The following is a 20,988-nucleotide window of genomic DNA, read 5'->3' as shown; positions in this document are numbered from 1 at the left end:
GGTGGATCACTTGATAAATTGTCCAATTCTCTTCACTCCCTCTGATGCATCTGTCACCAACCACTGTCAGAAAACAGAATACTGGGCTAAATGGACCATTGGTCTGACCCAGTATGGCCATTTTTGTGAGCTTATGTTATCCTGGCTTCTCAATCTAAAAATAAAATTACTCTTCCAATTTTAGAAAGACTGTTGCAACCTGCAAAGGCAGTTTGGATTTCTCCTTCATCGAGTCAGGATATATTAAAAAAATAGCTGTCAAATTATACCAATTTCTCTATGAAGGATTTTCATTTTTTCATACTGAGTCAACTCCTAATTCTTTAGTTGTGGCAGAAGCAGTCCAAAGTGTGAGAGGGGGACAAACACATTCCACATCTTCTCACATGGAGGGAAAGAAGATAGACACAATTACCTAAAAGGTGCTTTCATCTGGTTTGGTTGTTATCAGGATGACACATTATCAAGATGTTGCATGATCAATACCACTTATGGAAGAAAATGGCCATATTTGCCAAAGTGCTTCCCACAACTTCCCACAAGGTTCCCACAAAGCAAAGGAACCTTGTCAATGCCTTGATAACAGATGGTGAAATAATGGCTAAACATTCTCTCTGAGTTACGTTTGATTTTATCAGGCTCTGCAGCAAGAACGGTCATGTCAGCTATCACATTATGCAGACATGCTTGGGTTCAATTGTCTACTCTGCCACCTGAAACTAAATTAAAAGTAGAAGACCTTCCCTTAGAAGGTGATGGGTTATTCAGTAATAAAACATGAAATACTAGAGAAAATGAAAGATAAGAGATCAGCTGAAAGATCACTGGGTGTCTACCAACCCCCAAGAAGAAGGAGCTCGGGACCAGTCTTCAGATACCTCTTTCTCTTCCTCGTCTTATTTTTCATGAAGGCATCAGTTTCAATACCAACCTCCTCCTTCTCAGATGCAGCAGAGGAGGAAGTCTTTTAAGTCTTGAATGAAAGGGAAGCAATCTTCATATTCGTGATCAAATGTTAGACATCAAGTTGATGTGAGGATTGTTAGCATCAGATCAGTCTTCCACCACACCTCTTCACCTTTGGGAGGCCAACTTCCTGATATGTCAATGCTTGGACTCTACCACATCACAAAAATGGATTCTGGAGATAAGGTAAGATGGTTACATCATTCAGATCCTTTCCTCTCCTCCACCCAAGCCCCTGCACCTCCATTCCTAATCAGGGACTCCTCTCACGAGACCTGTTAAGATCAGAGCTTCACTGCCTGTTGGAAGCCATAGAGGAGTGCCAAGGGAATTCAGAGATCAAGGTTTCTACTCCAGGTATTTTCTGATACCAAAGAAAGATGGAGGGATTCATCCCATATTACTCTTGTAGATCTGTAGAAACTTAACTCCTTTATCAGAAAATTCCAATGCTGCATGTTGACACTAACATCCATCATACCCCCTCATATACTCAAGACTGGTTTGCAGCTCTCAGTCTCAAAGATGCATACTCTCACATTTCTGTCAGACCGAGGCACCACAAGTACCTTCATTTTCTGGTTTGACAAGACCATTTCCAGTACAAAATCTTACCTTTTGGCCTATCTACTGTACCCCGGCTATTCACAAAATGTCTACCCATGGTAGCAGCTCATTTTAAGATGGAAGGGAATCATGGTTTATCTTTATTTAAATAACTGGCTGATCAAAACATCATCAGAGGAAGGTCTTTCCATGGACATAGCTTACCTGTATTTCCTGTTTAAAACATTAGGACTTACAATAACCTAACAAAAAATTCTCTTCTCCTAAACAAAGCAACCCCTTTATAGGAGCAGTTATCGAACCTCAGATAGCCTTTTTCTAAAAGAGAGATTCCTGAAGTTTCAATCCGTCATAGTGGGGTGTCTTCAAAATCCTACTCAGAAAGTAGTTTTCTTTCTGCATCTAATGGGCCTCACTGTTTCAGCCATTTATGTAACACCTTATATTTGGCTCAGGATGAGAAGTCTGCAGCATTCGCTGGGTTAAATTACAGACCAAACAAAGACAACATGTTTACGAGGTTGACCATCTGAAGAAAGATACTCCTATCCATCAAAAATGCGGAGGTTAGTTAAACAGAAATTAAAAGGTACAGCACCAAAAGTAAAATCCCTGCAAGCCGCATGGAAACTTTTTAAAGACACCATCCCTCTCATCCAGAGTGTGATAAAGAAGACAAGACAAGACAGTGTCAAAATAGGCTAGCCCAGCATGGGCAAATCAAAAAATGTTTTTGGACCCTCTTCAGCTCTCCATGGGTGTGTACAGACCTCTCCTGTTGTCTTCAGATTTATTAACAACAGGAAGGCTGAATTTATCCCCTTTCCCTGCTTCTTACTGCATGGGCTAGTGGATTCTAATGGATCTTGAGAACCCTGCCCATTAGAACTGCAACAGCTATTGGTTAACTCTAGAAAACTGTCAAGTAGAAGGTGCTATGATCTTGAATGCAGTAGGTTTGTGAAGTGGGCAAACAAAAAACCCATAGATTCACTAGTAGCACCAATTCAATATATGCTGGAATATGTCTTCTTGAGGTCCCTTCCAGACTTACAATTCTATGATTCAATGTCAATTAAATATCTTAAGGCTTCCTAAATGCTCCTTGAAAGTTCACCTGGCAGCTATAGCTGTCCACTATGCATTAACAGACAAGTCAGTTTTTGTGCATGATACAGTAAAGAAATTTATGAACGTACCAGTCTATATGTATCCACTGATACAGATCCAGTATTGTTGTGGGATCTCAGTTTAGTCCTTACCGAGATAATAGAGCCTCTTGGAGAGTGTTCTTTGTTTCACCTAATTATCAAAACTGCTTTCATCATAGCCATAACATCAGCTAAGTGCATGAGTGAACTACATGCCCGCTAATTCACAAGGATCAGGTAGTACTTTGTCTTAATCCTAGATTCTTCCCAACATAGTGTCTGACTTTCACCTTAATCAAATGATTAATCTGCCAGTATTTCCCCCTAGACCTCACACTCTCATAGGTGAGCCACAGCTACATACGCTGGATGCTGAAAGAGCTTTGACTTACTGTCTTAACAGAACCAAGGAATTTAGAAAGTCTCCTAGTCTGTTTCACATGCAGAGAACCATCTCTTCAGAGATGTTATCCAGATGGGTTAAACTGTGCATGGAGAAAAGCTATAAACTAGGATCTGTTCCACTTCCTGTATGGATTAGGTCACACTCTACTAAAGCAGTGGTGCCTCCATAATGTCTTAGACATGTGTGAATTGCAGAAATCTATAGGACTGCAACTTGGAGCTCTATATATACCCTTACAAAACACTGCTCCCTAACCCTAGCTCAGTTTGGCAGAGCAGTATTTCAGTCAGGACTCTGTGTTCCACCTTCCTTGCATGAGGTACTGCTTATCAAACTATTCCATGCAGAGGACACTTGAAAAAATGAAGGTTACTTACCAGTAACTAAATCTCTTTGAGATGGTCTTGGAATATTAATGTTCCCCATCCACCTGCACCTCTTCCTCAGTATTCTAATGGAATTTTAGACCTGAGGAAGCAATTGGAAGGAACTGAAGTGGTCAGGACAACACCCACCCTTTAATAGTGGTGCCCTCCAAATGTTCAGGATGTGAGTTCAAAAAAGGTAGGAATGGTGTGTGAGCACTCCAGTGGGCACCGTTATGAGGTGGTTGTAGAGTCAGATCCAAACCTGCCAGTGCACCTTGTGAGAGTGAATAGGCAGAGCCCATCATGAAGAACTCCAGTTACAGGTATGTAACCTTTATTTTCTAACTCAGATTTTACAGTACTGTACATTCCAAAGCAGTGAAGGTCTGTGTAAATGCCACAAAGACTCTGCAGGCAAAAACACAGAAATCGAATTCTTGTCCGAACAGAGCCCTTAACAATTTACTTTAACCATGTATGTCCTGATTAATCAGAAGAGGTGAAAGTGGCATTTTCTCTCTAACTAGATAATGTTACATTTTAAGGATCACTTGAGACTTTGTACATCTGGCTGTTAACTTGTAAATTTTTCCTCTCAGGGGAAGTCCCTGCATGATGATGATGTGATTTTTCCAGCTTCTGTGTTACCATGTTGTGTGATGCTGAGCTTTCCTTTGGTGATACTGCCATGTAGTATCTAAAGATATTTAAAGACTGATTTCATTTCCTGTAAGTGGGACTTGCAGAAGTAGAGCACCATTCTCAAGATCAGACTGGACGGCAGCACTCTTTCACTATTTGCCAAATGTTCTATGATAGGTCACGTGATGCTATGTAGATCTGTAATAAAAATCATACCCTCATTTAACCTCTTTGGAGTTCAGTGGATATATGATGCACAGCCTGTCCAAAGCAGAGCCACTCATTTCTCTGTGAGGAGATATGCTGTGCAATTCTGCTTTCCAGTGAAGTTTTTTGGCAATGTGGCAGGTGCAGAGAGAGACTTTGTTGCCCTTCATTTGAAGAGTGTGGCTGGGAGGATTAAACGGTCATGCAATTCTGTATTTTCCCCCATCACTGCTAATTTCCAAGATATCTCTGTGAAACAGAAGTTGTCGCCTTTCTGATCTGCCCTGAGCCTCCTGCCTGGTTCATTTTGTAATGTCACAAACACTGGATTGTGGATTCACAGAATAGAGCAAGGCTGATTAAAGAGGCGAAAGCTTCCTCTTACACATGTACGTCTTGGTAATCAGCAATGATGGGAAAGGAAATAAATAGGACAGAACATATGAATAGAAAATGCCTTTCTAAGAACCCTTCTATTTCCCTTACTGAGCTCTGAGAATCATTCTGCTTTCCCAATCTTTAACATTAACCCTTTCTTACCTTCAAGGACTTTCCAGCTGAGAAGTACTGGGTGGATTTGCTTTGCTGAAGCCCACCACTGCCATTCTTTAACCAGACTTTCCTTGGAATGCTCTTGTTTGCCCTGCAGGATTCAGATCATACCTTGAAATTGAGCTTAGGTTATGCACTCAGCAACACAGGGCATTGTCACAGGACCATTGAGCTAAATGTCTGTGTGATGGGGTATACAAAAGTCCACGCTGGAAAACAAGGGATTCAGGAGCAGCTGTGGGCCCATGCGGCTCTGCCTGGCCACACCTGCCAAACCTGCACGAGCTGGAGGCAGAGTTTAAAAGGGGAAGCGGAGAAGCTCAGAAGGGGGCAAGCGGTGAAAGGAAACAGACCTCTGCTCTGAGCTCTGGGAAGGAACAGCCCAGGACTTCATTTCCTGACCCCTGAGAACCCTGTCCTGCCCAGGCCTGTAAAGGAGAGTGGTGACTGTTCGGGAAGGTCAGAAACTTTATTTTCAGTTCCATCCGTTAATTTACCCTGTGGGGAAAAAGGGGAGCTCAGGTAGGAAGTGATCCACGGAGGCAGCTAGTTAGCTGCACCCCAAGCTGCAGAATATAGCTGCAGACCACTGGGTCCTGATTGGAGCCCAGATGCCAGGGTGGGCCTGGGCTCCTGTACCAACACCTACAAGTGTGACAACAATGGGAGTATACCCCTTGGTAGGGAATCCAGCTGGGGAAGGACCCCAGTACACAAGGGTCCAGACCCCAAGTCCTGGAGCTAAGGAGAAAGGTCTGAAGCCCTTGTGGGCATCAAAAGATTTCTACATTCTTGGACCTTTTTTTGTGTGTACCCCAAAAGGGGTAGATTGGAATGATTGACCCGGCTGGAGGGTGAGCCGCAAAAGAAGGTATGAGACCCTACAGCACTGAGTTGTAGGGGAAAGGGGGGATGTCAGGGAGGGAGACAATCTGCCACACCCTGGCCTAATGACTAAGTGACACTGCCGGTGTGGGTCACCTTTCACTGTCTGTTACAGGGCACTTTGATGCATTGTGTAAAGTACATCAGTGGCATTTTGAGCCATGAAATGAGCAGAGAATCTAACATAACCTTGCCAGCTTGCTCCCCAGCTTTAGAAGCCCTCTAGTCTGTACATGGCCAGGATGGGGTGAGGTTTAAAGCCAAAAGGCAGGGAGGTTTATCACTAGTAGTTAGTTTTGTGTGGCTTCTGATAAGAAAACTTACAGAACACTGTAAGGGAAGAATTTAAAAGAAGAAATGAGCCAAGTGAAAATGGAGAGAATGGCAAATCTTTGGTTTTGGGTATTAAAGCAGATACCTTGGTATTAAAGCAGAGCTGTGCAAATTAGGAGGAAAGTGAAAGGAGGATTGTGGTGATGTGAATATTCTTAATTGACAACAAGGGTGCAGGTATCAGTGGCAAGGGGAAGCTCTGTGATCAGTGCAATTACGAATGCTAACAGGTGACACACATTATTTATTGAGTTTATCTATTATCACTACGCACAGGAGCAAAGCCTCAAAATGGGAACTTATTAGGCTGCAAATGTAAAACACATGGGAGGAAAAATATTTCAAACTCCAAAACAAATATGTTTCTTAATGGACTTCCTTCTCCTTTCACACTTTCTTATAGCTGAGGCAAATTGTACCAGTGACTTGTAAGATTGCTTTCAATGCTGCCTCTTTAGGCCAGTTTTTCAAAGCAGCAATCACATGCCGTTAATTCAGATCGGATCAGCTGATCAGCTCAGGTCATTGTCGTGCTTTCATAATCGTTCATGTATGACAGTCCATTAAAAATTGGCCAGGCCTTTTAAAACATCACAAAATCCACAAATGTGTTTTACATTCAGCCTTTGAGTTAGCTGGGCATATTTGTTTTGTGTATTAACCTTTGAAATTGAGCTTCTTTCCAGGGTTGTAGGGAAAAGTCACTGGTAATATAGCAGTTTAGCCAAGGTAATTTACTGTATTTTACCTTCTAGAGAATTATAGCATAGATTAAACCCACCCCACCACCACACTTGGAAAATGTGTTAACTATAGGTTATGACTTCCTTTTTCTCCTACAAGTGGAGCATGCTGCAGATCCGGCCTGAGAGGCATGCAAAGGAGTAGTGCTGAAACTGCAGAAGACCCCCTCTTCGGGCCCCAACAGTGTTTGGCTTTTGAGGTCCAAAGCAGCAACTGGACGGTGACAAGGAAGATGGCCATTCTCTGCAGCATTGTCTCCCACCCTCCAAACCCATTGGCCTACCCAATGAAAGTAAAAGCTGGCCAAGTTACTAGCATGGGCTTCCCTTCCTGTATGAGCCATGCTCCAATGTGCACTGCACCCAGCAGGAGGAGCCTGTCAGAATTTGCAGATGCACAGGACTTCAAATTCCTGCAGATTTTTGGGGATCAGCAGGTTTGGTGGCTGAACACCGTTGCCACTTCCATGGGAGTGGAGCTCTCTGATACTAAAGTGAAGGGTGCTGTATAAAATCATGGGTAGAGGGAGATGTAGTGTACCAGGCCAACCAACAGAAGAACTCAGAGGAAATAGCATATGTAAATTCATGGAATTTCTCAGCCACTACGCGGGAATGATGTGTTATGGTCCTGACCCAGTTGCAACTAATGTAATTTTTTTTATTTCCGCTGTATGCGCCCATATTATATTTCTAAAATCAATCATATTTTTAAAACCAAAGAAAACTCCAAAAATCTAGACAAGAGGAGAGACTTGGGGAAGCAGTAAATACAGAGCCCAGGAAATGTCTATATATACAGCTACTATTTAAAAAAAACCAAAAAAAAAACCCCCTGCTCTGATTTAAAGAGGTTTTTTTTTAATTTGGCAAATAGGATCTTTCTGTTTCTATTTTGCAGCTTCTCCATTACACATTAGATGAACAAGACAGGTTGTCTTTTGGATTTGTAAGTAAGGTGACGGCTTCGTCCACACCCAGAGAAAATCCTAGTATTAAAGCTGGAGAGTAGATGCTACAAACTCCCAATCTGTCACATGTTTGGAGACAGCTGACAGATTTCGAAAGATTGATCATTCAAAAGGCCAGTAATTGTGTTGGTTTCTTTTTAAATAATTAAGATGCTCAGAAGATTTCCTTGTTGTTGTAATCAGCTCCTAAGGGTGAGGATTTTTGAGCCAGTCTCAACAAATACGGCTTTAAATAATTTTCCTGATTAGGAATGCCTCTTCCTCCTCTTTTATTTTTAAATGGGGATATTGAATTAATACAAATCCCTCAGTTCAATGTAGGTGGAATGGACAAATATTTTCCTTCTGCGCCTAGATTTGGTTCTTGTCACATGCAAAAGAGCTTTTGTTGATATCAGTGCTGTAGGTAGGATGATGTTCAACAACGTTTTCAGCAGTAGTTAATGTTTACATTTCAGCGGGTTGGAAAAATTTGTTAGAAAATGCTGACTTGAAAGACATTTCGTTTAGAAAAAAAAATCAAAACAAAGCAATTTGATAAGGTTGAAACACTAACATTGTTTCAGTCATATCAGAACGAAATTTTTCAATTTTACATTTTGAAACTGCTTTCATTTCAAATTTTTTTCTATTATACAGTAAGTTATAATAAAGTCAAAATCAAAATGAAATGTTTTGATTGAACCAAAAAATTCATTTCAGGAGAAATTTTGAAATTTAGTCGTTTTTATTCCAATTTGGAACGAAAACAAATTTTGAATTTGTGGAATTTCCTGTAAAAAGGAAATTGCATTTCCCGCACAGCTCTGTTTACAACAGCCTGGTTCATTTGGGTTTTTCTGTGCCCTTTCTAGTCCCTTTATGGCAAAAACCTAGAAATGTTGGCACTGAAAGTGAGTTGCAACATAAACCAAAATCACAGAGATTTCCTCTTTTATGTAAACAAAAATGTTAAACCAGTGAGGCTCAAGACTTTTCCAGATTCCAGCACTGGGCATGTAAGCATTGTACTTGCTTACAATAAGCACGGTATTTCCACTACTGTATGGCAGCCCCTTTTTACTTATTTTTAAAGGGCAAACTTTTTGTAAAGGGTGGGGAGAATGTAGATAGGGGTTAGTGCTCTTTTCTTTTTTGCAATTTTTTAAAAAATTTCTTTGAGCCTTTCTTTGGCATATGTCACCATAGTATCTGAACACTTTATCAATCAGTTTAAGGAATGACACCTCAGAATCACCCCTGAGTGAAGTGTTGTTATCCCCATTTTATGGATGGAGAAATGAAGGCACATTGAAATTGTGACTAACCCAAGGGAGATGCAGCATGTCTGCAGCACAGCTGGTAAAACCCCAGATCTTCTGGCTCCAGGTCTGTAGCCTAGTCAAAGATCATTTGTCCTCCCTCTTTGATGGTGTTGCTTTAGTCACTGCTTTATGTGCTTCAGAGTTGATTCCTTGAGGACCTGCTCCATGATTTTTCCAGGGACCGAGGTGAGGCTGACTGGCCCGTAGTTCCCCAGATTGTCCTCCTTTCCCTTTTAAAAGATGGGCACTACATTAGCCTTTTTCTAGTCATCCGGGACCTCCCCCGATCGCCATGAGTTTTCAAAGATAATGGCCAATGGCTCTGCAATCACATCCGCCAACTCCTTTAACACCCTCGGATGCAGCACATCCGGTCCCATTGACTTGTGCTCATCCAGCTTTTCTAAATAGTCCCGACCACTTCTTTCTCCACAGAGGGCTGGTCACCTCCGCCCCATGCTGTGCTGCCGAGTGCAGTAGTCTGGGAGCTGACCTTGTTCGTGAAGACAGAGGCAAAAAAAGCATTGAGTACATTAGCTTTTTCCACATCCTCTGTCACTAGGTTGCCTCCCTCATTCAGTAAGGGGCCCACACTTTCCTTGACTTTCTTCTTGTTGCTAACATACCTGAAGAAACACTTCTTGTTACTCTTAACATCTCTAGCTAGCTGCAACTCCAGGTGTGACTTGGCCTTCCTGATTTCACTCCTGCATTCCTGAGCAATATTTTTATACTCCTCCCTGGTCATTTGTCCAATCTTCCACTTCTTGTAAGCTTCTTTTCTGTGTTTAAGATCAGCAAGGATTTCACTGTTAAGCCAAGCTGGTTGCCTGCCATATTTTCTATTCTTTCTACACATTGGGATGATTTGTTCCTGCAACCTCAATAAGGATTCTTTAAAATACAGCCAGCTCTCCTGGACTCCTTTCCCCCTCATGTTATTCTCCCAGGAAATCCTGCCCATCAGTTCCCTGAGGGAGTCAAAGTCTGCTTTTCTGAAGTCCAGGGTCCGTATTCTGCTGTTCTCCTTTCTTCTTTGTGTCAGGCAGTGTGTCCGTATTCTGCTGTTCCTTTCTTCCGTGTGTCAGGCAGTGTGCGCACACATAGTAAGAGACAGTCCCGGACCCAAAGTCAGTCTACTTAGATAAGATGAAAAATGGGAGGGGAAACAGAGGCCCAAGGTCACACAATAGAACAGTGGCAGAGCTGGGAATAGATCCCTGAGTCCCAAGCCAAAGCCCCATGCACTGGGCCTTGCTATATCCTTGTATATTTCCAAACATATGGATGAGTCAAGTGTTCTCTCGCTGAATTTATACATTACCTGTATGATTATGGAAGAGTTTCCAGTAGATTAAAACTTCCAGATAAAAGCAGAGCATGATTGGTTTTGCCTCTTGCATCTGATCAGTACCTTTCTTCTGTGCTCTGGTAACCTCTGATTAAAGACTTTAAACACTTGACATTTTACCTTTTGGAGTTTGTGGAGTCTCTCTCTAAAATGGTAGTTTTCAGAGTAGCAGCCGTGTTAGTCTGTATCCGCAAAAAGAAAAGGAGTACTTGTGGCACCTTAGAGACTAACCAATTTATTTGAGCATAAGCTTTCATGAGGTACATCGGCAGTGCTTCCTTTGATTGTGTCTCTCACGCTAGGCAGGACTTTTTGTTTTTGTCTTCAGGATCTCGGTGAAAATTTCACTGCAGCTTTTTGAGATGCTTCTTTTTAGAGTTCCAAGCTGGATTGAATCGGTGTTTCCACGTGGCATTTCTTCAGATTCTCTGATTGGCTGAGCCTACTCCATGAACTCCCCTCTCTTGTACTGCACAAATGCCCATCTTTTTCTTTCCTTATGCATACATGTGGCTCAGCTCTGCAAACTCTGTTAGTTTGTTCAATTTTTTTTATTTACTCCTCTGTTCTCAAGGCTTTATGGGTCAGATTGTCCCTTACATGAGAATAAACCACATAAGGTGACTGGAAATTTTGCAAGGTTTCCTTTACAGAGCTTCTATGGCACTGTTCTGTCCAGGGTTTCATGCCCTTCTCTGTGACTCAACCTGTAGCGTGTTGTATTAATTTACATGAAATAAATGGGCTAAAGGTGTTAACATAACCCAGTAGTCACTGTCCAGCATTAAACAGTGTTAAATAAGGTCTGGGGTTTGATAGACAGAGACCTCAACCTGCTTAATACCATGCCATTGGAAATCTTTTTACCCTTTTAATAAAGATACAGAAAGGAAAGAAAGAAAGTTAAATATTTGAAATGTCAAGTATTACATAAGGCTTTCATTTTAACAACATTTTTTGTTCCCTTTCCCTTTAGCTGAAGAGCGTTTTAAAAGGAACCCTTCTCTCTGCTGCTTTGACAGTCGCTTAGATCAGTGGTTCTCAACCAGGGGTCCGGGCCCCCCTTGGGTGCTGCAAGCAGGTTTCAGGGGGTCCGCCAAGCAGGGCCAGTGTTAAACTTGCTAGGGTCCAGGGCAGAAACCTAAAGCCCCGCCACCCAGGGCTGAAGCCAAAGCCTGAGCAATGTAGCTTCATGGGGGCCCCTGTGGCATGGGGCTCCATGCAATTGCCCTGCTTGCTACACCATAACCCTGGCCCTGGCTTTAATATGCAGAAAACCAGTTATTGTGGCACAAGTGAGCAGTGGAGTTTTTCTTGCACGTTGGGGAGGCCTCAGAAAGTAAAAGGTTGAGAGCTCCTGTTTTAGATGATATCAAAGATGGTAATAATTGTCCTTCTGGGGAAAAGAAATGAAGTTAGTTGAGATGGGCTGGAGCTGTTGTTACTGCTGCTTCTGTTAAAGTCCAAGCCCATTTCTCCCAGGTGGTGTTTGGGATTGGTATTTGTAGGGGTGCTGATGTCATCTGGATCCCTCTTTGGCCTGGTCTGGTCAGGACATCCCTCAGGATTAGGATAAAGAAGGTCTGGGGTCCCAGGAGATGGTGGAGGTGGCAGCCATGATTGTGAAGCTTGCTTCAGTAGCCTCAATTCTTCTCCATTCTGCTTTCTCCGCATCTGTTCTTTCTGTATGTTCTTTGTCCCCAAAGACTCTTTCTTTAAGGACCGAAAAAGAGAGTAGCCGGTGGAATAGCCATGCCCTCATTATTTTGTGTACCAATTAGACCTAATATCTGACACCCCAATTTTGGTTCACTAGTTTCAAGTTCCATATCTTCTGTTTTTATCAAGCATGATTTCAACATAGTCTTTGAATTATATCAATGTGGCTTTGGCTTTTTGTTTGGACTAATTTAGTCTGTCTGGTTCTCTTGCACCTTTTTATAACATTTCCTATTGAAAATAACTTGACCTACTTTCCATGATAAATTCCCAAGAAGGCAAAAGTTATAGACTAATTGTCACAACAAGCCATGAGAAGGGTGTTTCTCTCCTTAACCAGGGGAATACCAGAAGTCAGTGGGCCTCTGCTCCTGTGAACTTCTCCCAGATCCATGGCATTATGACTCCATTAAAGCCATTATTTCTCGTGACTCCTCTGCCAAGCCCTTAACAGGAGTTCCATAGAACAGACAGGGAAAGAGACTAAGCTAATGCCATCCTGTATATGAAGCATGGTCATAAACATCACAGCAGGTAGATTGTCAGGAGATCTAGATTCTATTCTTGATTCTGCCACTTTGTGCCCTTGGATAAGTCATTTAACTTTCTCTATCTGTTTCTCCCTCTGCGCAATGTAGGTGATAATGCATTCCCACCATTTATAAAGCACTTAATGATATGTGGATGAAACCACAATGTGAGTGCTAAGTATAATTAATGTTGTTTAATGTAAAGGAATATGTTTAAAAATTAAGTTGCTTAACTTTCAGTAAACACTTTGATTTTTGTCCTGTTAGCATAGCATTTTGATTGAAAGTCCTTCTCTTTTCAGAAGCTGCGCTAGTAGAATGAAAGGTTGGATTAAGCTGTTTTTCTACCCAACTATAAAGTGATTTTCTTCTTAAATCTTTTTCCATTTGGCTGCTACTTAGCGTCTTTTGTCTGCCTAGGGAGGACAGGTGCAATTATTCACCTCTGAGCCCTTGGAAAGAGAATGTAATTCAACATGGCCTTTTATAAAGGAATGTAATTCACTACCCCACATACAGGACATTATGTGGGTCAACTAGAATTTTGAAAACTACAAACATAGTCATTGAGATACAATACATTGGGTATTGTACCCAAACAGCTTGTTTATCTTAAATTTGGTGGGAGGGAAGTATCAGAATTAGTTATAAATTAAGTCAGGGTGGAATAGTCTTTTTCAGTCACTTAAGGACGAAAATTCTTTTCTCTGCTACATGAGGGGAAAGGATTTATAAGGGCTCCCTGCTAACTTGTTCACAGTGATAGGGACTGAAAATAGGGCGGTAAGATCTACACCTATTCAGATCCTTTACTGCGCCTCCTCCCCTGGTGAAGGAGGTGGCGAGGACTCCAAATCCAAATCCCAAACTGCATTCTGTTTGGAAGGATTTCTCCACCTTTTTCCCCAGCACGCAGTTGAGTTAGTTGAGCTGAGAAGCAAGAGGTTTCAGACCATAGGCCAAGTTGTGCTAATTTACAACTGCAGAACGCTTGGCCCACAATATGCTAGTGTGCATGCCACCTACATAGGATGTCCAGATGGCTATAGAATAGCAGTAAAATCCCTTAGATTGATACCTTTTTTCAGGTTTCATCCTTTTATCTTTCTCTTTACTAAGAAAATGGCTCATTTTATTATTTATGCTTATAAAAGATTAGCCTGTCCATTGTAATCCCATATTTTCTGCTGGTCTGGTCTTTGTCTAAGGGTGATTTTTTTTGGAAAATGTGAGCAGGAACAGTTCCAGTCTTTTGGAGAAGCAGAAGTTTGATATAAATTACACATTTTGCCATTATAAAACTCTTTGTCCTGCAATACCCTCTCCCTCCCCCCCACCCCCCCAAGCCCCCAGAGATATAGGACAAGAGGGTTTGTAATAGATGACATTTTTTGAGGCTGGTGAATGTTTGTGCTTTCCGCTACACTTTATTGCTTACTTCAGGAGCAGAGATACAAAATAGATGCTTCTTAAACAGATGTGCAATATTTTCTAGCTAAGTCCATTTTAATTATGGGTATGTCTACACTACGGAATAAGGTCGAATTTATAGAAGTCGGTTTTTTAGAAATCGGTTTTATATATTCGAGTGTGTGGGTCCCCACAGAAAATGCTCTAAGTGCATTAACTCGGCGGAGCGCTTCCACAGTACCGAGGCTAGAGTCGACTTCCGGAGCGTTGCACTGTGGGTAGCTATCCCACAGTTCCCGCAGTCTCCACTGCCCATTGGAATTCTGGGTTGAGATCCCAATGCCTGATGGGGCTAAAACATTGTCGCGGGTGGTTCTGGGTACATATCGTCAGGCCCCCGTTCCCTCCCTCCCTCCGTGAAAGCAAGGGCAGACAATCATTTTGCGCCTTTTTTCCTGAGTTACCTGTGCAGACGCCATACCACTGCAAGCATGGAGCCCGCTCAGGTAACCGTCACCCTATGTCTCCTGGGTGCTGGCAGACGCGGTACGGCATTGCTACACAGTAGCAGCAACCCCTTGCCTTGTGGTAGCAGACGGTACAGTACGACTGGTAGCCGTCATCGTCATGTCCGAGGTGCTCCTGGTCGCCTCTGTGAGGTCTATCAGGAGCGCCTGGGCAGACATGGGCGCAGGGACTAAATTTGGAGTGACTTGACCAGGTCATTCTCTTTAGTCCTGCAGTCAGTCCTATTGAACCGTCTTATGGTGAGCGGGCAGGCGATACGGATTGCTAGCAGTCGTACTGTACCATCTTCTGCCAGGCAGGCAAGAGATGAGGATGGCTAGCAGTCCTATTGCACCATCTTCTGCCGAGCAGCCATGAGATGTGGATGGCATGCAGTCCTTCTGCACCGTCTGCTGCCAGCCAAAGATGTAAAAGATAGATGGAGTGGATCAAAACAAGAAATGGACCAGATTTGTTTTGTACTCATTTGCTTCCCCCCCTCCCCTGTCTAGGGGACTCATTCTTCTAGGTCACACTGCAGTCACTCACAGAGAAGGTGCAGCGAGGTAAATCTAGCCATGTATCAATCAGAGGCCAGGCTAACCTTCTTGTTCCAATAAGAATGATAACTTAGGTGCACCATTTCTTATTGGAACCCTCCGTGAAGTCCTGCCTGAAATACTCCTTGATGTAAAGACACCCCCTTTGTTGATTTTAGCTCCCTGAAGCCAACCCTGTAAGCCGTGTCCTCAGTCGCCCCTCCCGGCGTCAGAGCAACGGCAAACAATCGGGCATCTGAGAGTGCTGTCCAGAGCAGTCACAATGGAGCACTCTGATGGGGCTAAAACATTGTCGCGGGTCGTTCCGGGTACGTATTGTCAGGCCCCCGTTCCCTCCCTCCCTCCGTGAAAGCAAGGGCAGACAATCATTTCGCGCCTTTTTTCCTGAGTTACCTGTGCAGACGCCATACCACGGCAAGCATGGAGCCCGCTCAGGTAACCATCACCCTATGTCTCCTGGGTGCTGGCAGACGCGGTACTGCATTGCTAAACAGTAGCAGCAACCCATTGCCTTCTGGCAGCAGACAGTGCAATACGACTGGTAGTCGTCCTCGTCGTCTCCGAGGTGCTCCTGGCCACGTCGGCTGGGAGCGCCTGGGCAGACATGGGCGCAGGGACTAAATTTGGAGTGACTTGACCAGGTCATTCTCTTTAGTCCTGCAGTCAGTCCTATTGAACCGTCTTATGGTGAGCGGGCAGGCGATACGGACTGCTAGCAGTCGTACTGTACCATCTTCTGCCAGGCAGGCAAGAGATGAGGATTGCTAGCAGTCGTACTGTACCATCTTCTGCCGAGCAGCCATGAGATGTGGATGGCATGCAGTCCTTCTGCACCGTCTGCTGCCAGCCAAAGATGTAAAAGATAGATGGAGTGGGTCAAAACAAGAAATAGACCAGATTTGTTTTGTACTCATTTGCCTCCTCCCCTGTCTAGGGGACTCATTCCTCTAGGTCACACTGCAGTCACTCACAGAGAAGGTGCAGCGAGGTAAATCTAGCCATGTATCAATCAGAGGCCAGGCTAACCTCCTTGTCCCAATAAGAACGATAACTTAGGTGCACCATTTCTTATTGGAACCCTCCGTGAAGTCCTGCCTGAAATACTCCTTGATGTAAAGACACCCCTTTGTTGATTTTAGCTCCCTGAAGCCAACCCTGTAAGCCGTGTCGTCAGTCGCCCCTCCCTCCGTCAGAGCAACGGCAGACAATCGTTCCGTGCCTTTTTTCTGTGCGGACGCCATACCAAGACAAGCATGGAGGCCACTCAGCTCACTTTGGCAATTAGGAGCACATTAAACACCACACGCATTATCCAGCAGTATATGCAGCACCAGAACCTGGCAAAGCGATACCGGGCGAGGAGGAGACGTCAGCGCGGTCACGTGAGTGATCAGGACATGGACACAGATTTCTCTGAAAGCATGGGCCCTGCCAATGCATGCATCATGGTGCTAATGGGGCAGGTTCATGCTGTGGAACGCCGATTCTGGGCTCGGGAAACAAGCACAGACTGGTGGGACCGCATAGTGTTGCAGGTCTGGGACGATTCCCAGTGGCTGCGAAACTTTCGCATGCGTAAGGGCACTTTCATGGAACTTTGTGACTTGCTTTCCCCTGCCCTGAGGCACATGAATACCAAGATGAGAGCAGCCCTCACAGTTGAGAAGCGAGTGGCGATAGCCCTGTGGAAGCTTGCAACGCCAGACAGCTACCGGTCAGTTGGGAATCAATTTGGAGTGGGCAAATCTACTGTGGGGGCTGCTGTGATGCAAGTAGCCCACGCAATCAAAGATCTGCTGATATCAAGGGTAGTGACCCTGGGAAATGTGCAGGTCATAGTGGATGGCTTTGCTGCAATGGGATTCCCTAACTGTGGTGGGGCTATAGACGGAACCCATATCCCTATCTTGGCACCAGAGCACCAAGCCGCCGAGTACATAAACCACAAGGGGTACTTTTCGATAGTGCTGCAAGCTCTGGTGGATCACAAGGGACGTTTCACCAACATCAGCGTGGGATGGCCGGGAAAGGTGCATGATGCTCGCATCTTCAGGAACTCTGGTCTGTTTCAAAAGCTGCAGGAAGGGACTTTATTCCCAGACCAGAAAATAACTGTTGGGGATGTTGAAATGCCTATATGTATCCTTGGGGACCCAGCCTACCCCTTAATGCCATGGCTCATGAAGCCGTACACAGGCAGCCTGGACAGTAGTCAGGAGCTGTTCAACTACAGGCTGAGCAAGTGCAGAATGGTGGTAGAATGTGCATTTGGACGTTTAAAGGCGCGCTGGCGCAGTTTACTGACTCACTTAGACCTCAGCGAAACCAATATTCCCACTGTTATTACTGCTTCCTGTGTGCTCCACAATATCTGTGAGAGTAAGGGGGAGACGTTTATGGCGGGGTGGGAGGTTGAGGCAAATCGCCTGGCTGCTGGTTACGCGCAGCCAGACACCAGGGCAGTTAGAAGAGCACAGGAGGGCGTGGTACGCATCAGAGAAGCTTTGAAAACCAGTTTCATGACTTGCCAGGCTACGGTGTGAAAGTTCTGTTTGTTTCTCCTTGATGAAACCCCCCGCCCCTTGGTTCACTCTACTTCCCTGTAAGCTAACCACCCGCCGCTCCTCCCTTCAATCACCGCTTGCAGAGGCAATAAAGTCATTGTTGCTTCACATTCATGCATTCTTTATTCATTCATCACACAAATAGGGGGATGACTACCAAGGTAGCCCAGGAGGGGTGGTTGAGGAGGGAAGGAAAATGCCACACAGCACTTTAAGCACAGCACTTTAAAAGTTTACAACTTTAAAATTTATTGAATGACAGCCTTCTTTTTTTGGGGTAATCCTCTGTGGTGGAGTGGCTGGTTGGCCGGAGGCCCCCCCACCGTGTTCTTGGGCGTCTGGGTGTGGAGGCTATGGAACTTGGGGAGGAGGGCGGTTGGTTACAGAGGGGCTGCAGTGGCAGTCTGTGCTCCAGCTGCCTTTGCTGCAGCTCAACCATACACTGGAGCATACTGGTTTGGTCCTGCAGCAGCCTCAGCATTGAATCCTGCCTCTTCTCATCACGCTGCCGCCACATTTGAGCTTCAGCCCTGTCTTCAGCCCGCCACCTCTCCTCCCGGTCATTTTGTGCTTTCCTGCACTCTGACATTATTTGCCTCCACACATTCGTCTGTGCTCTGTCAGTGTGGGAGGACAGCATGAGCTCGGAGAACATTTCATCGCGAGTGCGTTTTTTTTTCTTTCTAAGCTTCACTAGCCTCTGGGAAGGAGAAGATCCTGTGATCATTGAAACACATGCAGCTGGTGGAGAAAAAAAAAAGGGACAGCGGTATTTAAAAAGACACATTTTATAAAACAGTGGCTACACTCTTTCAGGGTAAACCTTGCTGTTAACATTACATACATAGCACATGTGCTTTCGTTACAAGGTCGCATTTTGCCTCCTCCCACCGCGTGACTGCCCCCTCAACCTTCCCCCCTCCCTGTGGCTAACAGCGGGGAACATTTCTGTTTAGCCACAGGCAAACAGCCCAGCAGGAATGGGCTCCTCTGAGTGTCCCCTGAAGAAAAGCACTCTATTTCAACCAGGTGACCATGAATTATATCTCACTCTCCTGAGGATAACACAGAGAGATAAAGAACGGATGTTGTTTGAATGCCAGCAAACATACACTGCAATGCTTTGTTCTACAATGATTCCCGAGTACGTGTTACTGGCCTGGAGTGGTAAAGTGTCCTACCATGAAGGACGCAATAAGGCTGCCCTCCCCAGAAACCTTTTGCAAAGGCTTTAGGACTACATCTAGGAGAACCGCAAATGCCAGGGCAAAGTAATCCTTTCACATGCTTGCTTTTAAACCATGTATAGTATTTTAAAAGGTACACTCACCAGAGGTCCCTTCTCCGCCTGCTGGGTCCAGGAGGCAGCCTTGGGTGGGTTCGGGGGGTACTGGCTCCAGGTCTAGGGTGAGAAACAGTTCCTGGCTGTCGGGAAAACCGGTTTCTCCGCTTGCTTGCTGTGAGCTATCTACAACCTCCTCCTCATCATCATCTTCTTCGTCCCCAAAACCTGCTTCCGTATTGCCTCCATCCCCATTGAAGGAGTCAAACAACACGGCTGGGGTAGTGGTGGCTGAACCCCCTAAAATGGCATGCAGCTCATCATAGAAGCGGCATGTTTGGGGCTCTGACCCAGAGCGGCTGTTCGCCTCTCTGGTTTTCTGGTAGTCTTGCCTCAGCTCCTTCAGTTTCACGCGGCACTGCTTCGGGTCCCTGTTATGGCCTCTGTCCTTCATGCCCTGGGAGATTTTCACAAAGGTTTTGGCATTTCGAAAACTGGAACGGAGTTCTGATAGCACGGATTCCTCTCCCCAAACAGCGATCAGATCCCGTACCTCCCGTTCAGTCCATGCTGGAGCTCTTTTGCGATTCTGGGACTCCATCATGGTCACCTGTGCTGATGAGCTCTGCATGGTCACCTGCAGCTTGCCACGCTGGCCAAACAGGAAATGAGATTCAAAAGTTTGCGGTTCTTTTCCTGTCTACCTGGCCAGTGCATCTGAGTTGAGAGTGCTGTCCAGAGCGGTCATAATGGAGCACTCTGGGATAGCTCCCGGAGGCCAATACCATCGAATTGTGTCCACAGTACCCCAAATTCGAGCCGGCAATGTCGATTTAAGCGCTAATCCACTTGTCAGGGGTGGAGTAAGGAAATCGATTTTAAGAGCCCTTTAAGTCGAAATAAAGGGCTTCATTGTGTGTACGGGTGCAGGTTTACATCGATTTAACGCTGCTAAATTCGACCTAAAGTCCTAGTGTAGACCAGGGCTAAGACTTTTAAAAAGTGCAAATGCAGTGATTGAGTGACAGTTTGTTGCTTCTCTTTGCTCTCTCTTACATAGAACCTTCCTCCCTCTTTTTGGCTCCAAAAGTATTAATTTGGGGTGAAACAAGTGAGGGGAACAGGACAGAACATTTGTGAATTTTTTCATTTTGCAGCACAAGCATGGAACGGTAGGTAAACTGAATCTAAAAAAAATCTGTCTGTTTATGGTAACAGATTGTAATTCCCTTAAGAGAAAATTCAGAGACTGCTGTGTGTATTTCAAATACTTTGTGTATTTCAAAGAGTCTGGGAATAAACAGCTGTGCTGCTGTTCTATAGCGGTGTGTGTACCATGTGACAATTATTTTCCCCTCTGAAATGCTATGAAGTAGACAGAGAATCAGAAAATATTAACAATAGACTGAAAGTATGTTAGAGCTTCTGTTAGGCATTACTAGCTTGCAGGGTCAGCTTTTTTGAAAAGTGTTCTGCTTTTTTAAAGGGACGCCATCAACCTGAAACCCTGTCAGTTAGAAAAATTATAATATGTTAAAAGTAGTTTCCAGTACTATACCCACTTCTGAGTTTCCTGACAGATTTTGTCCTTTTACCAGCACAGGCCCTTATCCTGCAAGCTGCTGTGTGTGGGCAGATCCCAATGGAGGGCCCCATTGACTTCAGTGTGGCTCCACAGGACACAGAAGTCTGTCTGTGTGCAGCAGCTTGTGAGATCAGGGCTGTATTCCCCATTTTAAAAAAATGTTTTTCATTCCTTGTTCCTGCTGTGTGAGAGACGCACACATGCGAAAGGGAAACCAGCCAACTAACTGAAGTTATGGGGGAAACAGTTAAACTGCCTACAAACAAAACGCTGCCAAATGCAAAAAGTAGACAAATTAAGAATTTTTTCTCCCCTGTAATCTCTCAAGTGAAGAAATCCTAGATGTTACTTGTAATAACAATAGATGCATTTTTCAGACAAACGT

At 44.4% G+C, this 20,988-nt stretch overlaps 2 protein-coding genes across 7 annotated transcripts in view; one reads left to right on the top strand and one right to left on the bottom strand.

Moving 5' to 3' along the window:
* RBMS3 (RNA binding motif single stranded interacting protein 3) overlaps positions 1–20,988 on the top strand; it is a 919,857-nt gene that overhangs the window by 295,159 nt on the left and 603,710 nt on the right. The gene's annotated exons all lie outside the window — the stretch shown is intronic.
* LOC140907938 (uncharacterized) lies at positions 11,809–19,931 on the bottom strand. Its single transcript, XM_073335030.1, has 3 exons — positions 19,067–19,931; positions 18,173–18,477; positions 11,809–12,159 (listed from the first exon to the last, which is right to left on the bottom strand). The coding sequence occupies exons 1-3, from the start codon at positions 19,647–19,649 to the stop codon at positions 11,809–11,811; spliced, it is 1,239 nt and encodes a 412-aa protein (XP_073191131.1). The 5' UTR covers positions 19,650–19,931.

Source organism: Lepidochelys kempii, chromosome 2 (assembly GCF_965140265.1).
Source record: "Lepidochelys kempii isolate rLepKem1 chromosome 2, rLepKem1.hap2, whole genome shotgun sequence".
Classification (NCBI taxonomy): domain Eukaryota; kingdom Metazoa; phylum Chordata; order Testudines; family Cheloniidae; genus Lepidochelys; species Lepidochelys kempii.
The sequence above is the reverse complement of the archived record's forward strand: the minus strand, read 5'-3'. Positions and strand labels throughout refer to the sequence as shown.